This window comes from Megalobrama amblycephala, linkage group LG8 (genome assembly GCF_018812025.1).
Source record: "Megalobrama amblycephala isolate DHTTF-2021 linkage group LG8, ASM1881202v1, whole genome shotgun sequence".
NCBI classification, from domain to species: domain Eukaryota; kingdom Metazoa; phylum Chordata; class Actinopteri; order Cypriniformes; family Xenocyprididae; genus Megalobrama; species Megalobrama amblycephala.
Window position 1 is genome coordinate 14,265,174 of NC_063051.1, and position 27,355 is coordinate 14,292,528.

At 37.1% G+C, this 27,355-nt stretch overlaps 1 protein-coding gene across 2 annotated transcripts in view; it reads right to left on the minus strand.

Moving 5' to 3' along the window:
- The window catches only part of ntn1a (netrin 1a), an 83,253-nt gene that overhangs the window by 5,247 nt on the left and 50,651 nt on the right, over positions 1-27,355 (minus strand). The window contains exons 3-5 of one of the 2 annotated variants that reach the window (XM_048199559.1): positions 13,819-13,968; positions 11,884-11,937; positions 3,556-3,630 (exon numbers count right to left, since the gene is read on the minus strand). In XM_048199559.1, the coding sequence (XP_048055516.1) occupies positions 3,556-3,630; positions 11,884-11,937; positions 13,819-13,968 (279 nt within the window). The remainder of the gene's footprint in view (positions 1-3,555; positions 3,631-11,883; positions 11,938-13,818; positions 13,969-27,355) is intronic. The other variant, XM_048199560.1, reaches the window with a different exon arrangement.

The window sequence follows — 27,355 nt, forward strand, 5'->3', positions numbered from 1 at the left end:
TATCTATCTATCTATCTATCTATCTATCTATCTATCTATCTATCTATCGAGAAAATTGTGTTTTTGTCATAGACTATGTCCGGATCGGATTCAGAACGATGACACACAGTCCTATACCTCTTCCTGGGTCGACATTTCATTCTGTAACGTTACGCAGTTTTGATTTACATGCTATTTAATGTTTGATGATCGCGTTATTTTACATGTGCATAAGCAATGTTTCTTTCGCTTGTTTCTTCTGCTGTGTTTTGATCTGGATATTCAGTACTTTTTCAGAAGATGCGTAATAGCGCCCCCTACCATATAACAGTGAAAACATGGATTGCCGGAAAATTCCGTTAATGACGGGATAGAGTTAATAGCCCCAAAAATTTTTGACAGTTAAGTAAAATCGCAAAATATCAGTGTTTGTTTAATGACATTCGTTTTCAATTGTGAATATGTTGAAATCAATTGTAGTTTTGTTTAAAATAATATTTTGCAGATAAATTAACATTCTGTTATTATTTACTCATCTTCATGTTGTTCCAAACCCTCTTTGTTTCTTCCAGAAAGAGAATTTTTGAAGAATATTCTGGCTGTTCTTTTTCTAATCAAAGTAAATGAGTGAATTGAAGTGGTTCATATGACTCATTAACAATAGTCCAAATCTTCTGATACCATTTGATAGCTTTGTGTGAGTAACACTGAAATTTAAGTTATTCACAAAAAATCTTGATATCCATTCTACTGTAGCTCTCCTTAGCTTGTTAATCAGAGATGTAACAATGTACTATTCATAAACGACTCATTCTTTTGATCTGATCTTTTCAATGAATTGCTTAATGCAGTTCACATAACCGGTCTGAATATTTTGTTCTGGAATTGAATCATTGAGGCGCTGAGAGTCAGATGAGTGCAGTCATAGTAGCAATAAACAGCTAAGTTGAGAAGAAGATTATCAAGGAATGATTACTAAGATGCGTTGTTTCCTACTCAAAACTCTTGTTTGACTTCAGAAGACTAAAAACAATTTTATAGTTCTTTTTTATAATTTTTGAGTTGAACTGCCTTAGTTCTTATCAGAATACTTTATGAAATGTACGTTTTGTGTTAATACAGTTTTGGAACAACGTAAAATTATGACAGATTTTTATTTTTTTAATTTATTCTTCAAGTACACTATAATATAATTGAATCCAAACCCTTAAGCTTTATGAAAAACTGTCACTGTCACCATTTGGAAAGTCATTTATCCAATGATAACAGTCTGTGGAGGCCCAGCTGTGGTCAGGATTCCTGTGGTGTTTTATGGGTAATGTGGCAGTGAGGCATGAGGCTGTAAATATCATGCCACAAAAAGCCTGATTCCCCTCATAAGTCTTTAGATGACTCCATCCTCAAGTTCAATACCATTTCCAGCCATTTCCCCCCTCGTGCTGCTGTATAAAGCCCCCCTGATGCTCGAGAAGGCAGAAGGAAAGTGGATTAGGTTTAATGCTCAGAATGTGGGAGTTTATCCTAGATTGTTCACTTTCGAGTAAAGGGGGAGCTGGCCAGCTCTTCATACAGTAACTGAGGACAACTGTAAATTGAAGTCAGCGGGGGACCATATTAGCTGGATAAATTCTTAAATGAGTCTTAAATGAGTAATGACAGTGTAGAAAGGAGATCATGCAAAGCCGGTCTGCAGGAGGTGATGGCACTGAGTATTCATCATGTAAGATGCAACTACCGATGTGTGCCAGACCTCCTCTTTACGCTGCAGGGATTCCCTGTTTTTTTCATCCTGAATAGACCCTTAATCATACAGAGGTCTATTGGGCATTGTTGGTTACAGTTGTATCTATCATATCATATATCTTTGGCTGGAACGCGTACGTTTTTTCAATTATTATTACATTTATCGCATGCCATCTTTACAAATACACAGCATCGCCATTATAAATACTTTGTCTGGCTTAAATTTAATGGTATCCAGCTCATTTTTTTTTTTTTTTTTTTTTTTTTTGTTAATGGGCACATATGGGGTCAATGACTAATGTATTCAAAACTTTATTAAAAATTTCATTCATACATATACAGTGAACAGAATAAACATCTTATATGATAAGCATTTTCTGAATTAAAATGAATTTTGATATTTTGGGGGGCATAAAGTAAAAATTATCAGGGTGATTCAACTTATATCATAATGAAAAAATGTATTAACAAAATGGATTTTTTTTTTTTTTTTTTTTTTTTAAAGAAAACCTTATGTACACTGGCATACATTTTTATTATTATTATTATTATTATTATTTAAAATAAATAAATCTAATAAAATGCTTATTCATATTTGAAAAACAAAGTCATATGGTGCAACCAACATGCAGAACCATGCAGGGAAGAAAAAAAAAATAAACATCATAGAGAGACCCTCATGACTGTGTCAAGATCAATTAAGATTCTTAAAATATCTGATTATTTAATAGTAAGGCAAGGTTAGTTCAGTGTGTAAAGTGTCATGTGGTGCGATTTCCACTAAAATGTGATATTTATAAATTAATAATTCACAAAATATAACAAATACTTCTAACAGTAAAAACATTAAAATTATTAATATGTGTACACAGTGTGTGAGGAAAATATGCAAATGCTTTTTCTTGATGGTTACACCACATGACGAGTCATTCAATTTATACTTTTATTGAAAATTATTTCAGTATTTTCCAAAACCAGATGAAACCAACTTTTCTTGTCACAAGTGTTTTATTTTTTTTAATACCCCCCCCCCCCCCCTTTTATTTTTTTTTTTTTATTAGCACTCTATTTTGTCATTGACACACATAATAATATGGTAATTTTCATATAGCAATATTCAAAAATATTACAATTATACCTATACTTATACCCAAATAATATTTGTTTTATTCAACATCAATAAATGACCTACACTGTAAAAATGAATTTATCTTAGTTGTAAATACAAGAAAGATAAGAGCAATACATTTCACAAATAAAAAAAATTGTTAAATTAAATCCTACACCAATTTATTTTCAGTGTATGCTGACTGAAATGAGTCAAAAGAGCTGTTAAAATGCTCTGGCTGTTATTAAATCTGCTAAGCTCTTTAAGTTCCACGGGGTCTCGCTTGACTGATGAAACAACCCCACCTCTAGGGCTGCACATCTGCTCCTTTTCATGGACAAGAGAGGGCCTGCTGCCCCCAGGAATGCAGGACAGGGACATGCGCTTCCCTTAATGAGGATATCTGTGAGCACTCCGGTCCCTTCTGCCCGTCACACTGCCATGGTTTGATCCGCTTTGGGCTGAAATACCTGCTGGGCTGTCCGTCAACGCAGCCTCCCCTAAACCCCTCACTGATGGCCTTTCCTCCTGTTTGATCCTTTGACTTTCTTCTTGAAAGCCCTAAGTAAGCCATCACTACAATATACCAACACTGAGGGGGCTCGAGGGAATTCGGCTTTGGATAAAGAATAAAGATGTTGTAGAGGGCAAGGATTTGAGCCACCTGCATAAATGCGGGAGTGTGCTGCTGTCGGTACGGTGTTGTGCGCACTTTTCTCACTCACCGTAGTCTTTCTTGCAGTACTTCTTCATGTTGATCTTCAGCTTGCCTTTGGATGCCTTGCAGTAGGATTCACAGTCTAAGTTAGGAGGTTAAAAGAAGAAAGGAAAAAACACATAATTAAAGAAAGTAAAAGAGGGAACATTGTCAAAAAGAGAGACACTTCTGCAAACTACACATCTATCCTAAAGCCCTGGCCTGTTGTGACACCCATCTGCCCAGTTTAATTGTGAGGCTGTAATAGGGCTTGTGAGGCATTCAGCAAAGTGTCCTTTGCTCCTTAGAAAAGCAGGAGACAAAAGGTCCCTCTCGTTCTGCTCTCTGGATGTCTGGACCCTCCCTTGCTCTGATGGGAGCCCTCTGAGGCCAAGCGTATTGTGCCACCCAGCGTTTTTTTTTTTTTCTTTTTTCAGTTCCATGCTAATTTCTCACCCTTGTCTCCACTGTCAGTGCCATGATGGGCCTGATTAGGGCTTTTTGAATCACGACTCCTCCCTCCCGGTGCTGTCAACTCACCCTGTACGTCTGTCCTAATGCCCCCTCCCCCACCGCAACCCCTAAAGACCATTTCAACCTTTGGCATTTATTGGTTCGGCACTCAGGGAGGTTGCAGTGAAAGGGGGAGCAAGGGTTGTTCAAGCACAAAGGGAGGTCAGGGGGGAAATTAGCAGCACATAAAGTGTTGTGTGTAAAAAAAAATAAAAAAAAAATAAAGAAGAAACATGGTGTTTCGGCAAAAAAGCACAAGGGATTCGGTTCCGATTGGGCCTCTTCTACAGTTTTTTAGTACACCCACATAAAACGAGTTGCGCCTCGTACCGCAGATGCTATACGAGGACTCGATTAATTCATTAAAAACACCTCTTTCGAGCATGCAGATGTTTAAATGGAGAAGTTTTCTTTTGCCGTTCCCCTTACATTGTCATGGCCTTCTTTTAGTGGATGGATGGAATGAGGAGGCAGAGGAGGGGGAAAGAAAAACCTTTCAGCTCGCCTGCATATGAACAAACTTCATTGTTTCGGCCGACCCTCGCTCCATGCCTGCCTTTTACTTTCTTTTGGACTCTCTATTCTCTCTGTGTGAATGAGGTTGCCTGGGCAACCCAGGAATCAGAAAAAAATGCCCGTGAAAGTAGTCGCGCCGAAGTGGTTGCACGAGGGAGTCCAAGGTGGGGTTGGGTGAGTCAAACCGTGCACACTGTAGATTGGAAATGGCAGAGAAACTGTAACCGAAATGAAATTGAGAGTCCATACTGTGGCAGCTTCATTTCCATTTAAATAAAGACTGTAGAGCAACTGCTTTGTTTTCCTATAACCCTATTTAATGCCATCACGATACTTCTCTTTGATAGCCATCATTTCTCATTAGCTCTTCTTTAAAGAGGTGATGAGCACCCTGAGATTCCTATTTGAACATCAAGTCCCCCACAGCAAAGACAAATGTACTCATTGTGCCCCCTCTTGAGTTAGGGGAAGTAGGGTTAGCTCGCCATCCCGTCATGATGCTCCCACAGAGGCCGGTGTCACCTTAATGGATGTTTTTCCTGCCGTCTTTTCAAGCGAAAGCTGTGTACGAGAGATTTTGGCACCGTGTCCAGTGGCGCTGCTAGCGGTGCCAGTGAGTAAAAGAGGGCTGCGTGTAAGTTTGAATGTGAGGCTTGTTTGACACTGAAGAATGAGTGGAGGGCACCGGTTACATGCTGACTGTGGGGACCCCTGTGGGGAAACATTTGTGGATGAATTCTCTCCGTCGCTAGACATTGAGAGAAGTTGTTGGTCTGGAGATTCGGCGAAGAACAGCTAATGAGTCTGCGCTATTCAGCCTCACTCAGCACTTTTGAAAAGCCTTGACATCTAACACTGACAATCTAACCTGCTGGGTCTTTTAATGCTTGAAGGCGGCAGACACTGTACTCTGTTGTTAGCGAAAAGAGCCTGAAGCTGACCTGAGGTCTGTTTCCAGTTGGGTCTCTGATGGAACGGACAATGCTATTCATGCGCACATCGCAGATCTGGGAACTGTAACAATGAGGTGTGAATGAGTGCACGGGGGGAAGGCTTTCTCTGTGTGGAATGAGACTGATTGAGAAACAAATTGCTGCAAATAAAGCATGTAATTAGATTATAGCCAGAGCCCCAAGCTCCCACTGGGGCAGGGACTCAATGGGCAAGCTGGGTCTATTCCAAAGGGAACTGCTTTTTTTTTTTTTCTTCTCCTTCTACTGACAACCTCTCAAAATATCCTTCTCGTTTTCTGTCGTTCTTTCATTCCATTCAAGAGTCTGAGAGGAAAATAGCTGTCTCCTGAATTCTGACATAATTTAAAGAAACAGACCAGACAGCGTGTGCAGTTTTGATTCAGGGTATGTTTTGGTCACGGTGGCATCGTTCTAATGGGGAGAGAATGGGTAGAAACCAACTTCATTACTGTAAATGAAGCCCAGAGATGTGTGGGGAACATCGCCAGCTCTTGAAATCTGACAATGTGAAATAGAAGAGAGGAGAGGAGAGGAGAGGAGAGGAGAGGCCAGCTTTAAATTAGACGAGAGCTTTGCATTCATGATGAGACACTAATTCAACACTATTCACTCTCTTTCTGTCTCCCTCTCTCTCTAATTCTCACTTTCCCTCCCTCTAACTCTCACTCCCCCTTTTTGGTTCATTAGGGCCCAAGCGAAAATTCGCGCAGGGCCCTCTTGTTCTTCTAAGGATTATTATTATTAGGGCCCAAGCGAAAATTCGCGCAGGGCCCTCTTGTTCTTCTAAGGATTATTATTATTTTTTTAGGGCCCAAGCGAAAATTCGCGCAGGGCCCTCTTGTTCTTCTAAGGATTATTATTATTTTTTTTTTTTTTTTTTTTTTTTTTTTTTTTTCCGTCTTCCGGGGCTTTTTGGGGGCCTTAACATGCTCAAAAACTCTTGAAAATTGGCACACACATTGGAATCCGCGGCCATTAGGACGCCGGAGAGGCTGGTACCCGGGCGTGGCAGGGGGGCTCGACAGCGCCCCCTTGAAAAAAGTCTGAAAATTTGGTCCATATATTAAACACGCTTGCACGTATTAGTATGAAACTCAGTACACATATAGACCTCATCGGGCCGAACAACTTTCGTGCTCTAAGTTAAACACCACGCCAACAGGAAGTCAGCTATTAAGGGTTGTTTGAAAAACGCATGCTCTGGAATTTGATATACTCCTCCTAGACGATTAATCCGATCGCCACCAAACTCGGTCAGCATGAAGTCAAGACACTGATGATTAAAAATTGCCAGGGGATTTTTGATATCTCGAACGGTTTGGCCGTGGCGAGGCAACGAATTTATGGCGAGAAAAAGGAAACAGGAAATGTGTTATAACGTCTGCATACATATATTGATCTTTATGAAACTTCACGAGTGTGTTCGTTATAGGAGTCTGATCACATGGATGTGACTATTGTGAGTCAAAGTTATAGCGCCACCAACTGGCAGCAGGAAGTGTATCACTTTTTGAAATGTTTTGAGATCACCCTCTTATTTTTACCTGATTTGCTTCAAACTTCATCAGTGTAATGTCAATACACAGCAGATGTAGACCTATGACAGGATTTTTGATATTTGAAATATTGTTGCCATGGCAACAGGTCAAACTGTAATAATATTCTTGAGTGTTTTTGAGGCTCTTAACATGCTTCAAATTGCATGAAACTCGACACACACATCAATATTGTCAACCAGTAGACATGGACAAAGCCATAGAAATGGGCGTGGTGGAGGGGCTCAGTAGCGCCACCTTTTGACAAAAGTGGGGGGGTTAGTTTTTCCTACAATCACCAAACTCGGTACACATATTGTTCTCATCAAGCCGGACAATTTTCTAATTTACATTCATTAGCTCCGACCAACAGGAAGTCAGCTATTTTGGTTTGAATGTTAATTTTTTGAAAAAACAGGCTATGAATTTTATACTACTGCTCCTACAGGGTTTATCCAATTTACACCAAACTTTTTTTAACTTGTTGCTAACACATTGAAGTTGTTTAATTGCAAACGGATTTTGGATATCTCAAACGGTTTGGCCGTGGCGAGGCAACGAATTTATGGCAAGAAAAGGGAAACAAAGTGTTATAACTTCTGCATACATTAATTGATTTTGATGAAACTTCGGCTTAGTCTTCGTTGTACAAGGCTGATCACATGGATGTGACTATTGTGATTCAAAGTAATAGCGCCACCAACTGGAAGCAGAAAATGTGTCACTTTCAGCATACATTGAGATCACCCTCTTATTTTTACCTGATTTGCTTCAAAATTCATCAGAATAATGTTAAAACTTGGCACATGTAATCCTTTGAAAATGGGCAGGGAGGAGGGGCTCTATAGTGGCACCTTGTAGTGCAGTAAATGTGGAGTGAATTTGACATAGTCCTTTGATGTTTAACCGTTTTAAGTGCCTATTGCCCGCTGTGCACAGTTGCCCTGAAGCCACCGGGGTGGCGGTGCCACCGGGCTTGGGCCCGCCATCGCTGCTCGCAGCTATATTTCCTTTTATAATCACTAGGAGTCTTGCAGAATTCAATGGGACCATTTGGTCTTACAAGGGTGACAGTGGTAAAGGGATAATTCACACCAAAATGAAAATTCTGTCATTATTTACTCATCATGATGTCGTCCCAAACCTGTATGACTTACATTCTGTTTGTCGTCACATTGAGTATAATAACTAGTTATACTTTTCAGTGTTTCTGAGCCATACTATAGTAAAGTACTTGAATTTATTTGTTGTGGTAATTCTATAGTTGCTGTGGTAATATAACAACTGTAGTAATATACACAAATTACTTTACTAAGTTTTCAACAACTATAGGGTATATTATACCACAATACACTAGTTTACTGTAGTAAAAACTAAACTATACTACAGTATTTATTACAGTTTATCAGTTCACTATAGTTAATACTACAGTATGCTGTATACTGTAAAAACAATTGTTGGTTTAACTTTAAAAAAGTTACATGGTTGATTTAAAATAGATTTTTTTTTAAATAAAAAAATTAAGTTAATACAATTAAGGTGATTGTACTCAAAATATTATGATATCTGAACTACATTAATTATCTAAGTTGATTTGACAAAAGAAAAAATGTTACGATAACAAATCATGAAAATATTTTTTTTTACAGTGCAAAATTCATTAACAAAGTGTTGTAAATACTATAATATATAATTTACTATAGTATGGTTCAAAAACACTATTTATTATTAAATTACTATAATATTTTTTTCATGCCAGTACTGCCCCCTAAAAAAATTTCTGACAATGTTCTGTGCAATACAAAAGGTACATTTTTGAAGAATATATTACTTTATTCCATGTCATGCAGTAGCTGCGTGAATAACATATGGAAATTAAGTCATAAATAAATAAAGAATAAAGACATAATTCACTGAAAATCTTTACTAATTTTCAGTGAATAAAATTCTATTTGTTTCTCGCTATTATTTACAACTATTTACAAACAAACATATTACAGTTCACATAGTCATATGGATGACAGCTTTTGACAGCTTTATGATTTATAGTGCTTTTTGTCATTTTGGAGCATGACAGCTCCAGTCCCTATTCACTTTCATTTGTATGGAAAAGAGCAGCCACAACATTCTTCAAAAATGTACCTTTTGTGTTTCACTGAAAAAAGGCATTGATACAGTTTTGAAATAACATGACAGTGAGTAAATGTTGACCTATCCTTTGGATTATGTAAAATATTGCTATTATTTAAAAAAAAAAAAAAAATATTTGAGCAGTCCCCTCCACACATACAACCCGTGTAAAATAACAGAACATCTACAAAATCCATGCAAACAACGATAACCACCATGTTGGTTTTGGTGACTGTATAAACAACAGGCGCTGATCTCCTAATGCAGGTTTGTAGAGACATCTCTGTCAGTCATAGATGAGTGTGTGTCTGAGGGATTATACAGGGGTCTTGGGAGTGGTGACTCACACCATGCATGACCTTGCCACACAATATGTGTTTTGTCTGAGCCGAGCAATCAGAGGTTTTCGCAATGCACTCCTCCCCTCCATGTGGCAGTGCTGAAGACATATTAATATCCTCCTTCTCCTCTCCTCCCTCGACTTTCCCTCTGTCCTCCTGCCGTTCCCCTATTTCATTCTCATAGACACCTGCTACACAGCTGCCTGCCCCACCCTTCTGTACAAGAATGTACAGGTTCTCTCTCTCAATCTCAGTCTGTCTCTGTCTGAGGTGGCAACTGCTAAAGAGCAGGGTGGAGGTGCCCTGATAAGAACATCTGTTTGCAATCATCTATTGGATGAGGTCATATTTTTCTGCCGTATTGCGCTATCCTGAGGTGAGCTTTGGGCCCGGAGTGAAGGTATAATGTATGCGGTCCCATAGCGGGATGTGTGGGTGGTCTGGAGCGTCCATTTTGATGGGGGCACTCAAATATGTCTATCCTGTGCTCCACCTCTCCATCAGCTTGATTTGGAATGCTGCAGTTTCCATGGAGGGCTGCTCTCAAAACCAGATGGGTCAAACGTTTTAAGGGCTCAAAATCAGACGTGCCCCCATTGCCTGGATTTAAAGGTCACGCAATCTTTGCAAATAAATTAAGATTTTAAAAAATTTTGAAATATAGCTTGCCAAACAGATTGTATTACATGATTTGTATATTACAGATTGTATTACATGATTTGAAAGGTTGTATTTCATATATTTTCTGACCTTAGAGTTGAATTTAATTTTTTTTTTCAGAAATGAGTTCTAATTTAGTATTTCTGCAATGTGCCTGTCTTAGTAGTTTTGCAAAATATAAATGGTGATGACAAATACATAAACAATTATTTTATATTACTGTAATATTTAAACACATTATATACTGAGAAAATGTATTTATTTTTGTTCAGCACTGTTTTAACTTTTTTTTTTCTACAAAAATACTGTGAAAAAATTCTGTGAAAAGAAACCACTAAAACAGTGGTGACGTAACAAACAAATAAATATAACTAATAAATAAGTTATATAGAAAAGTAATTTATTTATATTTGTTCAGCACTATTTCTTTTCTACAAAAATACTAAGACAAGCACAATGCAGCTATCCTGCATTTCTTAGTTTTACACATGTGCTGCCATATGCTTCAGGGTCAGGCCATGACAAATGGAAACACATTGTGGTAAATGGGTTAACCTTTTCCCTCCGCTTTGCCTATTTGTTTATTTTGCATGGGTCATAACACCCTCTATCTCAAATCATTGATAGTCCATTAAGGAACGACAGTTTTCACAATGCTGTTCTGACATTTGGCAATAGCCAAACTACCAGTCATGAAACAGAGAATTGGTTTCAGATGGGCTAGGGAGAGTGAGTGGGTATTTTCGGACAAAGGAGGAAGAAATGTAGAGAGAATAAAAGACGGTAAAAGAAAAATGTGGGGGCAGAGAAAATATCCCAGAGAAGAATGAAATGAGGTCCATGAGAGAGAGAGAATACCAGCAGCTCTGCTGTCAATCTTATCTGTCAGTAAAGCATTAGAGGTCTGCGACGATCAACCAACAGCTGCAAAGATTTTTTGCACGCTAGAATTCCTCTGTCCGTGAGAATGACGAATATTTCTTCAACAAATACTTTTCCATACGGGCAAACTAAAGCATGTTCACTCACTATGTTGAAAATACCTCAAAAAAAAAAAAAAGAGAGAGGGAGAGAGAGGCAGGCTGATGGCTCCGGGAAGAAGACTTGGGAAATTAAACATCTGATCAGGAGACACTTAGTCTATAATTGCAAGAAATCTTAGGGAAGCGTTTGTATATTTGCAGACAGTGTTTTACTGTCTGATGTTGAATGAAATCATTTGGCAGACACTGCAGTTAAGTCTGACATTCTGCTTACTTTTAGACATATTTATTAAACATCCGTGGCAAGAGTGAACGTGTCAAGGGATGCAAATGTAAAACTAGATGCTTCTAAAAATGTCAACAGTTCCTCTTCCATAATGGGTTGTGGAACCTCCACACTCATATTTTTCTGCCGTATTGCGCTATCCTGAGGTGAGCTTTGAGCCCGGAGTGAAGGTATAATGTATGCGGTCCCGTAGCAGGATGTGTGGGTGGATCATATCCCACTTCACACTCAAAAGTGAAGAAAACCTTAATTCAACAAATCAATAAGAATGAGCCCCCAAACAGCACTACATTAGCTCCTTATTCCTTAATATGAGACACTTACAAGTGGCCTAACTTTTTAATAGTGAGGATGTAATCTAAGATATCGGTTAATGACATAATTTTAAAACGTGCTAATATTAGTTAGCAGAACTAACCTGAAGGTTCCTCTGTGCTGCTTGCAGTGGTTGTTGGTGGAGCAATGGGAATTTCTGTTCCGAAAAAAAGAGAGCAAGGTTAGCAAAACATTAATAAATAAATAATTAAATAAATATTCTTGTAAACATAGAAAAATAATGAATAATATATTAACATTTAAGATCAATATAAGAACAACTATTAGCTTCTTTTCAGACAATTTTTTTTCTACTTGTTTTGAACCATTTGAACTAAATATGATAATGTTACAGGTTTCATATTATGAATGAATTGAACATGTTTACAAAACATTGGTTTCACACAATTTGCTGAACTGCTTCATCTGTATCCCTCTTTTGTTGTTATGAAAAACAGCAAGATACTTGTCCAAGACTTGATTCTTTCGTTCCTCCTTCCATTGCCCTTTCATGAACGGAGGGAAGTTTACACTCAGTAAAGCCATGCGTGAGGAAAGACCTTTTCATCGAAGTGATTGAATTCATAAAAGTGCTAAAAAAGAACAGTATTTTGCCTTATCGGAACATAAATATACAAAAAGAAGAGGCAGTAACTGCCATGAGGACAAAACAAGAGGATGACTGAACAGCTCAAGCGTATTAAGAGAAATAAGAAGTAGTTGATAAAAGAGTGCGCATGTGCTCTGTGGAGCTGGTGCACAAGCATGCAAAAAAGAGCTTTTTTTAAGGAAGAAAGAATCAAGTCTTCTGATTTAAAAAAAAATAAAAAATCATCATAATCGATCTTCATCATCTGCTGGTGTCCACAAATGTTTTTATGCTAATGCTGAAATATGTTTCTGTTGCGATTATGCATCATGGTGCTTTTGGCCAGTAAACAAGACTTAATAATAATATCGATCTGTAATGCTACTCATACAGGATGACATAGCAAATTTTAAAGTCATCCAAAACACAGTATTTTAATCAATAACGCTTTGGACAAAAAAAAACATACCATATCAAGCGGTATTAAGTATAGTTCAATAAAGAACTACCAGTACCAAGGAAAGTAAATTTGCTGTTGGCATTTTGGCACGACTATACGGGCACTGTTCAATGATATACGTTTTCTGTGGTGGTATTACTTCCTATATCAGCTATTAACATCTTGGGGAACATGGGAACGAGTTTAATGCCAGATAAAATTACAGTACAAGCCTGCTACAAATATTTAAATCCTATTGATTTATGGTCTTCAGATTGAAAGGACATAATGGTATGTGTAGCCAAGACTTCCTTGTGTTAAACTGAGCTTGGCATGGATTGAGATACTGCTTAAATTTATATGGGCTATTAAAATAAAAACATTATTTCACAATTATGAGTGAAACAAAATATTTTCAAATTAAATTACCAGAGTGTCTATCTTTCACACATTCACGCTTGTGACTTTCCCAAGAAAATCAAAGATATATGATTTCAGAAAGTTATAGGTTGAATTCATTCCACTAAACTCCCTGCCAAAGATTTCTCCTGAGCGATTCTTTTTTTTCCCCAATTGCTTTGTTTAATATCCAAGCTTTGTTTCGTCGACAAAAGCACCAATTAAACAGTTTGAAATGCAAACACCAGTGATGGATAATATGTTTTCTTTATTCCTTCCCATGCAGTGAGGACTCTATTATACCTTTAAACAACGATTTTTTAGAATTTAAAAAATGTCAATATCACTCATTTGAGCCAAAACAGAATTTAAAGAACGGCATGTAATAATCCTGTGGAATGACTTTAACAAGACATGGTTCCAAATTGTTTCCACTGTGAAATGCAGATTTTCTTGTTCCTCCACAAGAAATGGATCCTGCAGTCCTTTAGGAGAGTTTCATCTCAATTTTTCAATACATTCCATGGATAAGAACATGCATTGTGCATTATTGCTCATTGGGGATTGAAGTGTTAAAAAAAAAAAAATTTGACATTGAGTGATCCACATACTTATGCAGGGGGCAATGGGTGATCGGCTCTGCTGGTAGCCTTTAGCACAACGGTTGCATGTGATACCCGTCACACCGTCTTTACAAGGGCATTGGCCTGTGGTTTGGTTACAGGTTTTGCCAGCGGCCCCCACAGGATGGCAATCACAGGCTGTGAGGAACAGAAGAAAAGAGATAAAAGAACACACGTGTGGGGAAACGCACATACAAACAGTACATACATACAAAAAGCACAGATAAACAATAAAAGTAGCTTTAAGGGCCCAAGCTTGGGGATATAGAGGGTGAAGATTGGTGAAGCAGTTGAAAAAGACACTGTGTGTGTGTGAAAGTGGTGACCAGTCTCTGGAGACAAGAGCATGCAAATTCAACACAAAACTTGGGTTTGATAGTAAATTTTTTTTACATGAGGAGTGGCTTGAGAATGTCTTTTTTTTTTTCTCAGTATGCGTTAAACTCAAACCATAAACACATAAAAACACGTCTCTTTGAACAACTGTATACAGTGGCGCCTAAATGTATCTGGACATTTTTGGACACTTGAGTCACACCATCATTGCACTAGATTAAAAATATATCATTTTGAATCGCCTGTACATGTGATTCATCAGGAAGAAGACCCTCTGCTGAAACAGGATGAATTAGGAACAGCAGGCTGGGTTGTCAGAAGCAACGCTTGTCTTTATTGAGTTGCATCCCAGCAGTTTCTGGTCATTGTAAGACAGCTTGTCATCCCATGAACATTATCATGGATGATAATGTCGTCCAGATAATTTTCAACCCCTGACAAGCCAGTCAGGATGATGGTCATCATCTTCTGAAATGGCCCAGGCGCTGAAGCCAATCCATAAGGAACATGACAAAAACGTAACAGTCCATCGTGAATAATAAAGGCCGTGAGGTCACAGCTGTCCTCATGCAGCGGCACTTAGTCAGGTCGATGGTAGAGAAAACAGTGGAACCTTTTAGAGCAAAGAGTAGTTCATCCATGTGTGGCAGTGGAAAAGAGTCCATGATCACTCCTTTATTTGGCTGTCAGAGGTCAACGCACATCCTAACTTTTCTGCGTAACAACAAATGGTAACACCCAAGCAGAGGCATCGATGCTGGAATTTGGGCTTTTGAATACGTCACAAGCCTGGCTTTAGGTTGCGACAGCACAACGTTACTGAAATGGCATGTAGGGCAGGATATGGAAGCCCCAGTGTCAACCACCAAGAAGTAGTGTGTTTGTAATGCTGGGAGTACGTGTTGAATATTCCATGTACAGTACAGTAATTTCTGGTAATTCAATTTCACGGACCTTGCACATATTTGATTGCGCTGATTGGCACAGCTTAGCATAATGTCCAATCTTTTTACACTTCCTGCATTTTGCCGTTGCAGCCAGGCAGTTCAAAGCATTAGCTAAGTGTGCCTCCAATCTACAGCGAAAGCATGACTTCCTGTTCCCCACCTGAGCAGAATAGTAGTGAAGCAGTACAGCTCTCTGTTTTTCGTGTTGCCGATCATCCACTGTAGCATCAATAATTCGTAAATCATTTTCAAAGATCCGCAGCCCTTTGCTGAACACCATAGCAGGCTCACCAGGGCAAGGCAGGAAAAAACTTGGGAAAAAGGCACATTAGCTACAGCCATCTTCATGATGGCTCTCCTTTTTCCAAGGATAGTGGGGGAAAAAAAAGCCTAATCCTCATGCCAATGTGTGGTGTCTGCAGGAGTTATTAAGCAAAGAAACACACGAGACAGGAGTAACGATCTTCATCCACACATATTACATAATTGCACAACAGTTCAGATTTCCTTTCCAAAATAGTAGTCCAGAAGATTTTTATCAAGTTCACACAGATTGCACAGAACTTATACACAATATATACTTTTTTTTATCATGTGAAACCCAATAAACTGGGCTATTTTATTTGAAAAGTCTCTGCTATATTTCTTTACAATAAATGCCACTTTGTTATATCATGAAAAAATATGTATACATTTTTAATTTTTTTTTAAATGTCCAAACACATTTTGGGACTACTGTATAACAATAAATATTCAAATTGGCAAAAATATCTTATAAAAACATTCTCTTCAAATATGCTTCTACAACATGTGCTTTCTTTTCCTTCATTCAGAACATGAAAAATGAAACATGTGCTTATGCCAATAATGTCTGTCACATTTCCTTCCTCTTGGGAGGTCTTTCTCTAACATATGGCTCTGCGTCTCTCTCCACTTCTGAAACCATGTGAACTGATTGTATTGCCTTTGTGTCAAAACTCCTTTCAAGTCCATTTTCTTAAATTCCCACCATGGGTAGTTACATTAAAGTTATTTTGAAAAAATCCCAGTGCCGTTTACTCAATATTTCCCCCACCAGCACTGTAGAGGTGATACTGTAATGAAGCACAGAGAGTTGTGCTTAAACTTTATTTTTTTTTAAGTCTTTATTAAGAGCAGTGAAGTAAAGTTCCAGTCCCAAGGCTGGAACTGCAGAGACAGTCACTCCCTGCATGTCTGTCTCTTGTCACTTGTCACTCTCTTGTCATCAAAGCCAAGTTTATGTCTTGTCCTTTGGAGTTGTCATTATGTAGAAAGTAGCCACACTTTGTCTCTTGTGACAAATGTGCTGTAAAACACCTTAAAGACTCAATAAACAGCTTAGCTGACTAATCCTTACTAAATGAAACAGCTTCACAGCCTGAAATGTGACACAAGTGAATTTCAGAATGTTTTTTTTTTTTCTTTCTTTGTGGAAATGGATAACTTTAAATGGGAGCTCTTAATTACCAGTTCTAGAGTAGAGTCTTAAACGCACTAAATACTGAGGTTTCTGCTGCAATATTGAGGGCCTTTACTCGTGGCTCATTGAACTTGTTGCCTCAGTTCTCAAGCAATATACTAAGGTCAGTAAAAGTTATGTTTAATCAAATGTGTTTATATATATATATATATATATATATATATATATATATATATATATATATATGATTACCACAAAAATTTGCCACTTCTGCCTCAATTTCTAAATAAAAAAAAAAAAGTTTGCATTAAGGCACTTACAACGAATGGGGCCAATCTGTAAACTTTAAAATACAGTTTCAATAGTATAAGCACAAGTTGTAATCAATATGTATTCTAAATGGATTTTAATGGGACAAAAATGATTGTTAAAGGGTTAGTTCACCCAAAAATGAAAATAATGTCATTTATTACTCACCCTCATGTCGTTCTACAGCCATAAGGCCTTCATTCATCTTCGGAACACAAATTAAGATATTTTTGATTAAATCCGATGGCTCAGTGAGGCCTGCATTCACAGCAATGACATTTCCTCTCTCAAGATCTATTAAGGTACTAAAAACATATTTAAAGAATTCATGCGAGTTCAGTAGTTCTACCTTTCAAAACACTGCTTCGGAGCTTTGCAAATTGATTGAACATGAATTGTTTAAATATGTTTTTAGTACCTTAATTGATCCTGAGAGAGGAAATGTCATTGCTTTGAATGCAGGCCTCACTGAGCCATCGGATTTAATCAAAAATATCTTAATTTGTGTTCCGAAGATGAATGAAGGCCTTACAGGTGTAGAACGACATGAGGGTGAGTAATAAATTACATTATTTTCATTTTTGGGTGAACTAACTCTTTAACCATTTTTTGATGCCATGATAATGCAATGCCATAAACCCTAAAACCCTAAAATGACTGTAATAAATATGATTTAAACAGCTTTACAGCTCAAATAATACAAACATATAAACAAAAGTATTAATGTAAGTACTTTTATAAAATTATAAGCTTCACATTTCTGCTTTAAAACCTTCAAAAAATAGTCCCATTCACTTCCATCACATGTACCTCACAATACCTTTATTTTTTGCTTTGTTTTAAAGAAAAGGAGTGATGACCCAGAATTATTTTATGTTGTAATCAACATAATACGACAAATGTATTAGAGTGAGCTTAACTCAGAATATTCCTTTAACAGCCCAGTGAAGAGGGAAATTATCAGTAAATAATGACAAATATTGTATTGTCATTGTATGGAAAATACCTTTTTTTTTTTTTTTTTTTTTTTTTTTTTTTGCTGTACAGAACAAAGAAGGTAATGCAGGTTTGTCTTGTCTGTACATCTCTATCAGTTTAGACCAATGGTACTTCAGAAAGAAGGATTCAGAGAGAAGGAGAAAATGCCTGACAAATGTCTAAATCAGATAGTCTGAGTCGATCAGTAAATCAACGTAAAACACATGTAGTGCAGGTATATGTCTCTCAAACATTTTGGCTTCTGCTGCCTGATAACAACCTGTCTGGAGAGTGTTTAAGTGGTTGTCCACTTAAAGTGAAGTGGTGGTGCTACACCAGATTCCTGGAGTAGATATGTGTCTACTTTTTCCTCTCCTCATCCACTCACTTGCAATACTGCCATATCCCTCGTCCGGAAGTACCAAGTTAAGAGTTTATTGCTATTTAAGTCTGAATGAAATTTTTATTTTTTATTTTTTTTCTCTGATTTCCTTTAAAGGTGCCATAGAGCGTCTTTTTAAAAGATGTAATATAAGTCTAAGGTGTCCCCTGAATGTGTCTGTGAAGTTTTAATTCATTTTTTTAACTGCCTATTTTGGGGCATCATTAAATATGAGCCGATTTAGGCTGCGGCCCCTTTAAATGCTCACGCTCCCTGCCCACGGAGCTCGCGCTTGCCTTTAACAGCATAAACAAAGTTCACACAGCTAATAGAACCCTCAAAATTGTTCTTTACAAAGTGTTCGTCATGCAGCATGTCTAATCGCGTAAGTATGGTATTTATTTGGATGTTTACATTTGATTCTGAATGAGTTTGATAGTGCTCCGTGGCTAAAGCTAACATTACACACTGTTGGAGAGATTTATATAGAATGAAGATGTGTTTATGAATTATACAGACTGCAAGTGTTTAAAAATGAAAATAACGACAGTCTTGTCTCCGTGAATACAGTAAGAAACGATGGTAACTTTAACATTTAACAGTACATTAGCAACATGCTAACGAAACATTTAGAAAGACAATTTACAAATATCACTAAAAATATCATGATATCATGGATCATGTCAGTTATTATTGCTCCATCTGCCATTTTTCGCTGTTGTCCTTGCTTGCTTACCTAGTCTGATGATTCAGCTGTGCACATCCAGACGTTCTGCCCTTGTCTAATGCTTGAACATGAGCTGGCATATGCAAATATTGGGGGCGTACACCCCAACTGTTACGTAACAGTCGGTGTTATGTTGAGATTCGCCTGTTCGTCGGAGGTCTTTTAAACAAATGAGATTTATATAAGAAGGAGGAAACAACAGTATTTGAGATTTACTGTATGTCATTTCCATGTACTGAACTCTTGTTATTTAACTATGCCAAGATAAATTCAATTATTAATTCTAGGGCACCTTTAAGTATCCACCCTCACGTAATTCCAAACCTTTGTGACTTGCTTTCTTCTGTGGAAAACAAAAGGTGAATTTTGGAGGAATATCCTGGTCACTCTACTTTTTCTTTTTTCCACTTTTCCAAACCTATTACATGGCTTCACAAGACAAAGTATATCATGAGTAAATTTAATGTTTGAAGCGTTGTTTGGAGCATTATATACATTTACATTTATACTTTCTGTATTCCACTGAAGAAAACAACTAAAGGCCAAACACTGAGTGCTAAATAAAAGCATTCAATCCATTTGAAAGAGATCCGCACGCGGCAGCATTACTAGAGCAGATTGCACAATGTGAGAAGTTTAGATCCCTGCCAATAGTTTACCATAAAGCTGCTGTTTGAAGTCTGAGCTCCTCTCCTCCATTAAAAACATCATGTTGAGAGTCGATGGGGTAATTTGTGTGTTGTTGGAGTTGAGCCAGCTCAGCCCAGGCTCAGTATTGTAGTGATTACAATTTCTGCTGGCCCACAAAAAAATGTCTGAAGCTAATAAAAGGAAGAGAAAAATGTGAGCAGCTTCACTCTAAGCACCACTGAGTGTTTTTCTGATATCTTTTGAGTGTCTGTTGTTGCTTAAGTTCATGTTTAGAGTCTCTTTTTTTACATTAGGAAAATAATTTAATGAAATTATGGATGTCACTCCAAGAAAACAACTGCTTTTTGTCAACAATGTTTTTGCCAAACTTGTCATTTTTATGTACTACATTCTCATCTAATTGAAGCCAGCCACAAAGGAAGTAGTTTTTTTTTTTTTTTTTTTTTTTTATCTAACGCGAAAAATGAGGTAATGTAAAACAATATTTTCAAATCCCCAACAGAAGAGGTTATTTGTGGTTAATAATAGCAATGTTTTGTGACAATGCAAGACACGTCAAAATGGAAGGCGTAATAGTGTGACCGCAAACACCACACAGCTCTCACTGCAAACATAATCTCTACTAGCGTACTCAATACTAACTTTTCTTAGCTTTTCCCAGAACCCTAATGAGGATGGGGAGAAAATTTGCCTTTTATTTTGTCTATTTGTATATAAACCCATGGCAACCACACATTGACTAACGTCTTTCTGCCTGGGATCCCATCAGAGGCTGATGTCATTCTCTGTAGCTTGCTAGTTCTAAGAGTTAGCAATCCATATAAACTCAAACATTTTATATAATACTGAACCAAGATTCCAAGCTAGCCAAAAATGGATGAACTATTAACAGCCCACCCAATGGGGTGACAATAGTCCAGCGTGGATGACAGTTTGCAGAGCACCACACACTTATATGATCTAAGTGTGGTTTACTGTATTAAAACAAAATGGCTCATTTAACAAATCAAATCTAGTTCAAAGGAGTCGCTCACTCCAGTGGGCAGGAGAAATGATGAAGCAAATATTTCCTAAGCAGAGTAAAGGAAACTTATGGAGCAAACAACTCAAAGAGAGGAACAAGATGCACCTTGCAAAGCTGCCTTCACTTTGTGTGTTTACAGTGTGGTTTATGAAGGATGAAGCCACAAATCAGAGGGCTGAAGTTTCATTAGAAGCGCTAACCTAACACAGACTCTCCACATTGTTCTTCGTGAATTTTAAAGGGTATGTTAGTGGAACAAGTGTATTGCGATATATCACTTCACAGAAAGTATAAAATAAATGTGACGTTTCCATTCAGTTTACCTAGGGTGATTCTACGCAATTGTTTGTGGGTTTAACAATGCGACCGTAATAATGTTGTTATTATTATCATGGTTACGCTTAAAGAGAAGATATCCAGAAGAACTATGGCAACATCTCCAAGACGCTTGAAGAAACCTTCCTCCAAAACTACAGTATGAAAAGTTTAGGCTGTAAAATGCTGTAAAGTGAGGATGCTTTCAAAAATATTGTCATAAATATATATTATTTATCAGTTAACTTCTATTAACTAAATCAAATCAATATTTGGTGTGACCACCATTTGCGTTTAAAACAGCTTTTGTCCTATGTACACTTGCACATGGTTTATCAGGTAGCTTTGCAGGTAGGTTTCGTTAAGCATCTTGGGGACGTTGCCACAGTTCTTCTGGATTTAGACTGTCTCAGATGTTTCTGTATCTTCATGTAATCCCAGATGGACTCTGATGATGAAATCGGATCTCTGTGTGGAACATACCGGCAGTTGTCAGATTCCTTGTGCATTCAAAAATCTCACTGGATTACAGCAATTAATTGCAAAACAAATATTTGGAAATGTAAACTGAAATTTTATAAATAACTGGCTTAAAAAAAATGTTTGGGGGGTGAAAATGCTAACATGCCTAAGACTTTTGCGTGTGTGTGTATATATATACACACACACACTGTACAAAGAATTGTCGGTTTAACTTAAAAAAGTAAGTTACCTGGCTGCCTTAAAATGTTGAGTTCATTGAAATTAAAAATTTAAGTTAATACAATGAAGGCGATTAGTTTAATCAACAGAAACTCAAAATATTATGTTATCTGAACTACGTTAATGATCTGTTGATTTGACAAAAGAAAAAATGTTATAACATCATGAAAATAATTTTTTTACAGTGTGTATTCATATACAATTATTCTAATTTGTTTCTTAATTTGTTCTTAACCATACCCAAAAACTGTGTGACTCAAATATCTGTATTTGAAGATGCTGCAAGGTGTTCCAAAATGACAAATTTAATCAAGTCTATGGAAATTAGTTATGTAGGAGGCACTGAACACTAAGCCAGGAGCCTGAATTAAATTGAAGCTCAGTAAAAGAGCAGCACATACTGTAAGTGTTTTTCCTGAAGTAAATTGTTATAGTATACTATTGTCACTATTTCACTACTCTGATTAAGAATGTAGTGACTTGTCAAAAGAAAAGAGAAAATACGAAGTGAACACATTAAATTAATGAGTGTGAAGGGAGTGAGGCGCTTTATATTACAACATACTTACACCTATTTTCATTAACTTGCAATACATCGCTTATTTAGCTTGTGAAAATGTTTTCTTTGGCGGGAAAGAAATATCATGCTTCATATCATTTGTCACCTTTCTGTAATTACCACACATGCCTTTTTATGTACATCTGTTTTGATGTAACTTAATACAGCTGTATAACTTGGACAGTGTTTGATTGTAATTACATTAGGGGCTCTAACTCTGGCAAATTTCAGGATTAAAACGAACAAAATGCCTTGTTTAAGTTACAGATTTTGTAAATCATGATGAAATGTGTTTTCAGAACTATTTAAAATGAAGCAACATTCGATTTGAGGTAGTCAGCTCAGATTAACAGGAGTTCTCATTCTCATTTGAAAAGTGCCAGCGTTTTCCTGTGTTCAAGACCTCAAGAGTGCGTAATGTAAGAGACCCAGAGGGAACTGACATAAGTATCCAAACAAGTAAAACATTGAAATACACAATGTGAGAAAAAAAAAAAAGAAAAGTATTGAGCGTGTGCCTGTAGAGTGGTGCAGGAATGACCTCAGAACCCTGAAGACTAATTTGCCAGTGGTTCCCTCGAGATTTTCCTATGAGGTTTTATAATGTTTTTTTTTTTTTTTTTTTTTTTTTTCAACATAAACTGCACACAACTGTGAAAATTTTTTCAAGCACCTTATTATGACCTATATTTACATTTTAAAGTCATGCGCCCTCTAGCTGGTGTAAAAATAATGACAGCGTTATGTTACGTTTGTCGTCATGACGTATGACCGTCGTTAACGATCAAAATGCATGTTCATTTAAATGCAGTGTGTGGACTTTTTACACGGTCCCTTACCCGCCAATTGTCCTATTTCCATTTAGCAAACCTAAACCTTGCATATTGTTGTATATTTCAGTGCTCTACCAATTGAGCTACGCGAAACCCGAAATATGACGCAGATAAAAGTGTACAGTGCATTAAAATGAAAGTGTCCTGTTGTCCATAGGGGCACAACATTAGTAAATGCTCCTATGGGTCGTATTTCAGGGAAGTGACAAATGACCTATATGGGCGTATTGGTTGGAGGACAGGTTGACACAACCATATCCAAAACATGAATTTTGAAGCTGTTATTTTTATTTTAAAATGTATGTTCCTTATAGGTAAATAGATAAGAACGTTTGAGGTGTTAGTGTGTGCAGTTTACGTTGTAGAACAAAACGTTTAAGTATCGTCAAGTTGTGTATACCACAGAGCTTCATAAATTGAAAAACTCCATAGGAAAATCTCGAGGGAGCCACTGTCTTCCGGGTTTTGACGTCGTCCCTGCACCACTTTATGTGATGCTGATAGCAGTGCTGATAAATGTTCCTAACTCAAAACAGCACAAAAGTCTGATGAGGCAGTTGAACCTGAAGATTAATGACCTGACCAGAAACAGAACAAATGTTGATGATTGCTGCGAAAGAACGAAAGCAATGAGAAATGCTTAGAGAGAGGTCAAAGCATGCAAACATACAGGTGAACAAAGCACCGGGAACTTTCTCTTTTCAATTAAATCAATAAGTGCAGAAGAATTGCCATCTTCAGCAAATCTCCCTTACAATGAAGTATTTGCATTACGAAACGTTCTCATGGCTGTGGGTCACAATGATGAATTTTCAATCCAGAATTGTTTGCCCCCAATTTTTCATAGAGTACTACATCTTTCATAGTAGAACATAAATATTTTGCAACTATTATTAATAATTCTGTAACAATCTAAAGAGTACTGCAGCTATTTTTAGTGTGTTATTTTTTAAGAGTTTTCCTTGAACCATTAGTGAATTCCATTTGGTTTGTTGACCCTAATTCCAAGTGCCTGGGAAATCCTCCATGGCCTCTGTCTCAAATCTCAGGGAAACAGAAGAGTTCATTAACTTTCCAAGCAAAGCAGATCATTTTAATAAAACTTTGGAAAAAAAGGATCAGGGTCATCAGAGACCTGCAGGATTATTCACCCTTGATTTTAATTATGGAATCCTTGCGCCAGAAATGAAATCATCTAATGCCAAACTTGACTGAACCACTTCTAATGAATCTGCGATGGAGTTTCAATCTCAAAACTTTAAAACAAGACTTTTTCAGACTCATCTTTTCCATTTGCACACTATTAGGAAAGTGTGTACAAAATTCTACAATTAAATGCATCATTTGACCATCCAACATATCCCAACAGAGCAAACCTCACCAATGAGAGTAATGGGATGCTGAAAGAATCAAGTCTTGTCCACAGGAGAAAGGAAGTGAAAACAAAAAGAAGTTCTCTTCCCTCAATAAGACACATAGCATGGGGGTTAACGAAACACACAGTCAGGATGATGAATGTCTGTTTGCATTCCAAGTCGACAGGAGAATCAAACGAGAGCCCAGAGAGGGGTAAATGTCAGTCTGGAGTATGGTAGAATGGATATGTTGGTTAGGTTATGCATTTTTGTAATGTCTTTCCATGCAGAGAATATCATTACATGCTCATTAATCTTTTTCATATTCATCAGGTGTAATGAGAGTCTGAGAACTAAAAACAACACACATTCACATTCATATTTTTTTTTCATGAAAATTGTGCCTAAATCAGATTTTCAGAATTTCGTCTTAATCTGAAAATTTTAAGGTGTTTTTTTTTTTTCATAATCGGAAATATGCTGTTATAATTTTAAAATATGCTGTCATGATTTTAAAATATGCCGTTTACAAATACTAATATATAAAATACTCCACAAAAAATGTTCAACTGCTTAAATTTCTTAAATTTCTTAAATTTCAAAATATAATTCTAAAAAAAATCTAAATATAATATGTTCAAAAAAAATGTCACTTCTATGTTAAAATAAAAAAAAAAAAATAAATAAAACTTCTTTACATCCTCAACTGCCTGCATATAACAGATATGCCACAAAAAGTTTAATTTAGATTATATTTACAAAACTACAAAACTTACAAAATACACAAAAATTATTAAATATGACCCTGGACCACAAAACCAGCCGTAAGGGTCATTTTTTTTTTAAATTGAGATTTATACATGGTTTGAATAAATTAGCTTTCCATTGATGTATAGTTTGTTAGGATAGGGCAATATTTGGCCGAGATACAACTATTTGAAAATCTGGAATCTGAGGGTGCAAAAAAAACCTTTAAAGTTGTCCAAATTAAGTCCTTAGCAACGCACATCCACTCACAAAAATAAATGTTTGATATTTTTATGATAGGAAATTTACAAAAGATCCTTATGGAACATGATCTTTACTTAAAGCTGCAGTCCGTAACTTTTTTTTTGGTTAAAAATTATCCAAAATTAATTTTTGAGCAAGTACATAACCAGCCAGTGTTCAAAACTATCTCTTTACCTTAGCCCGATTCACAATGGTAAGCTTGTAATAATGTTTTATAATAAATCGATACTGGTGGATTTCCGCAGGAAATTCAAGCATGCAGCAGTTCATCTTTGCGTCATTGCATCACGTCTGTAAACAAAAAGGAAGGAGTCCCAGCTAGACTATGCATATAGGATGCTGCAGGTAGTGGATCATTCATAGCCTTTTCTCACAGCAGCTGCAATAATTAAACTTAGCATTTTGATGGTGGATTGTAATCCAGAAAGATCCAAATGACAATCATAAGTAACAACTGGAGATTAACCCGTAGTCAAAAGCAAAAGATTTTGGACTGCGGAGTGGCTACAGAAATCGAAATCTACAGGTAACGCTAATACACACTAAATACACATAGTCACGCAATGCTGATGTTGTTAACATTAACAATTTGAGAACAAATTATAACAACAATATTGCATAGTTTGATGCAATATGAGCTAAGCGATCTTTAGATTTAATCACCATTGGCAGCGCGATTTATTGTAGGTCTAATGCTTTTTCCCTCAGTTGGTCAGAACAAAAGTGGCAGACTTACTTGTTCAGATGACATTTTCCGGTGAAAATTCCTACTTTGGTCATACTTCAAGACTACAATCTGTGATTCCAAAGTACAATATCCACACCGGTATGGTGACTGACAGCAAACATTAGATTCATCAGCACTGAGGAGCCGTGCCGATGCACAATGCATGCAAAGATAATAATTCCGCATTTAACTGCAATTGCAGGTTTCAAACAGAGATGGCGACTAAGAGGCAAATCTTATGGACAGCAGCTTTAATATCCTAATGATTTTTGGCATAAAAGAAAAATCGATAATTTTGACCCATACAGTGTATTGTTGGCTATTGCTACAAATATACCCATCCGAATTATGACTGGTTTTGTGGTCCTGGGTCACAAATGTCATGTATAAAAAAAAATATATATATGCCACAAAAATAAAATGTATTAAAAGTTACAAATTCAAACATACAAACTAAAAAAAATCATTTCTAGCTCTATCAGTTTAAATCTAAATAAAACAACCACAATTGCCTCTATGTGACAGCAGGAATAAGGCTAATTGCTTTGTTGTGTGGATGTTGTAAATGAAGACTCATGCATGCCGACGGTATTGCGGGAAAACAAACACCGTCTGTTCAGCTTTCAAGTATAACATTCTCACAAGATGCAAAAACATTCCCCACCGTCTTGATTGTCAGATTGATGGATGCTTTTATTTATTTACCTATTTATCTGTTTGGGAAAACAGAGTCTTTAACTTTCAGCACATTTTACCCAGGGCTAAAGCTGGAAGTAAATGATCCTAAGCCGTCACGGACAGCAGCAGAATGGACCTTGTTATGAGGAGATGCCAATGTGTGACGGGAGGCTTGTTTGCACAAAGCTTTTGCTCCTGTCGTCTTGCCCCACGGCAAAGTTGGGCAAGAATATGCTGCCTTTTTTCTCTCTCTTCTTCTGGACAGCTCCTAGGTAAGCGTACTGTGCTGTCGCCAGCCAGTTACACACCTGTGGAAAGTTGCTTGCTTATTCCCTCCCCTCCTGTGTTTCTTCTCTTCTTGTCCATCCTCCCCCTAACCTCAGTTCCTCTCACTCATCTGACCTGTAACAAGGATCAGTTCACACCTCTGCTCTGTTTGTTTGGCTTGTCCTGTCAAACCATCCCCCAAATGAATCCCAATAACTCTATGTCAGAAAGATGTAACCTTCCTCTTCCACCCCTCCCCCACCCACATCCCTGTCCTTGGGCT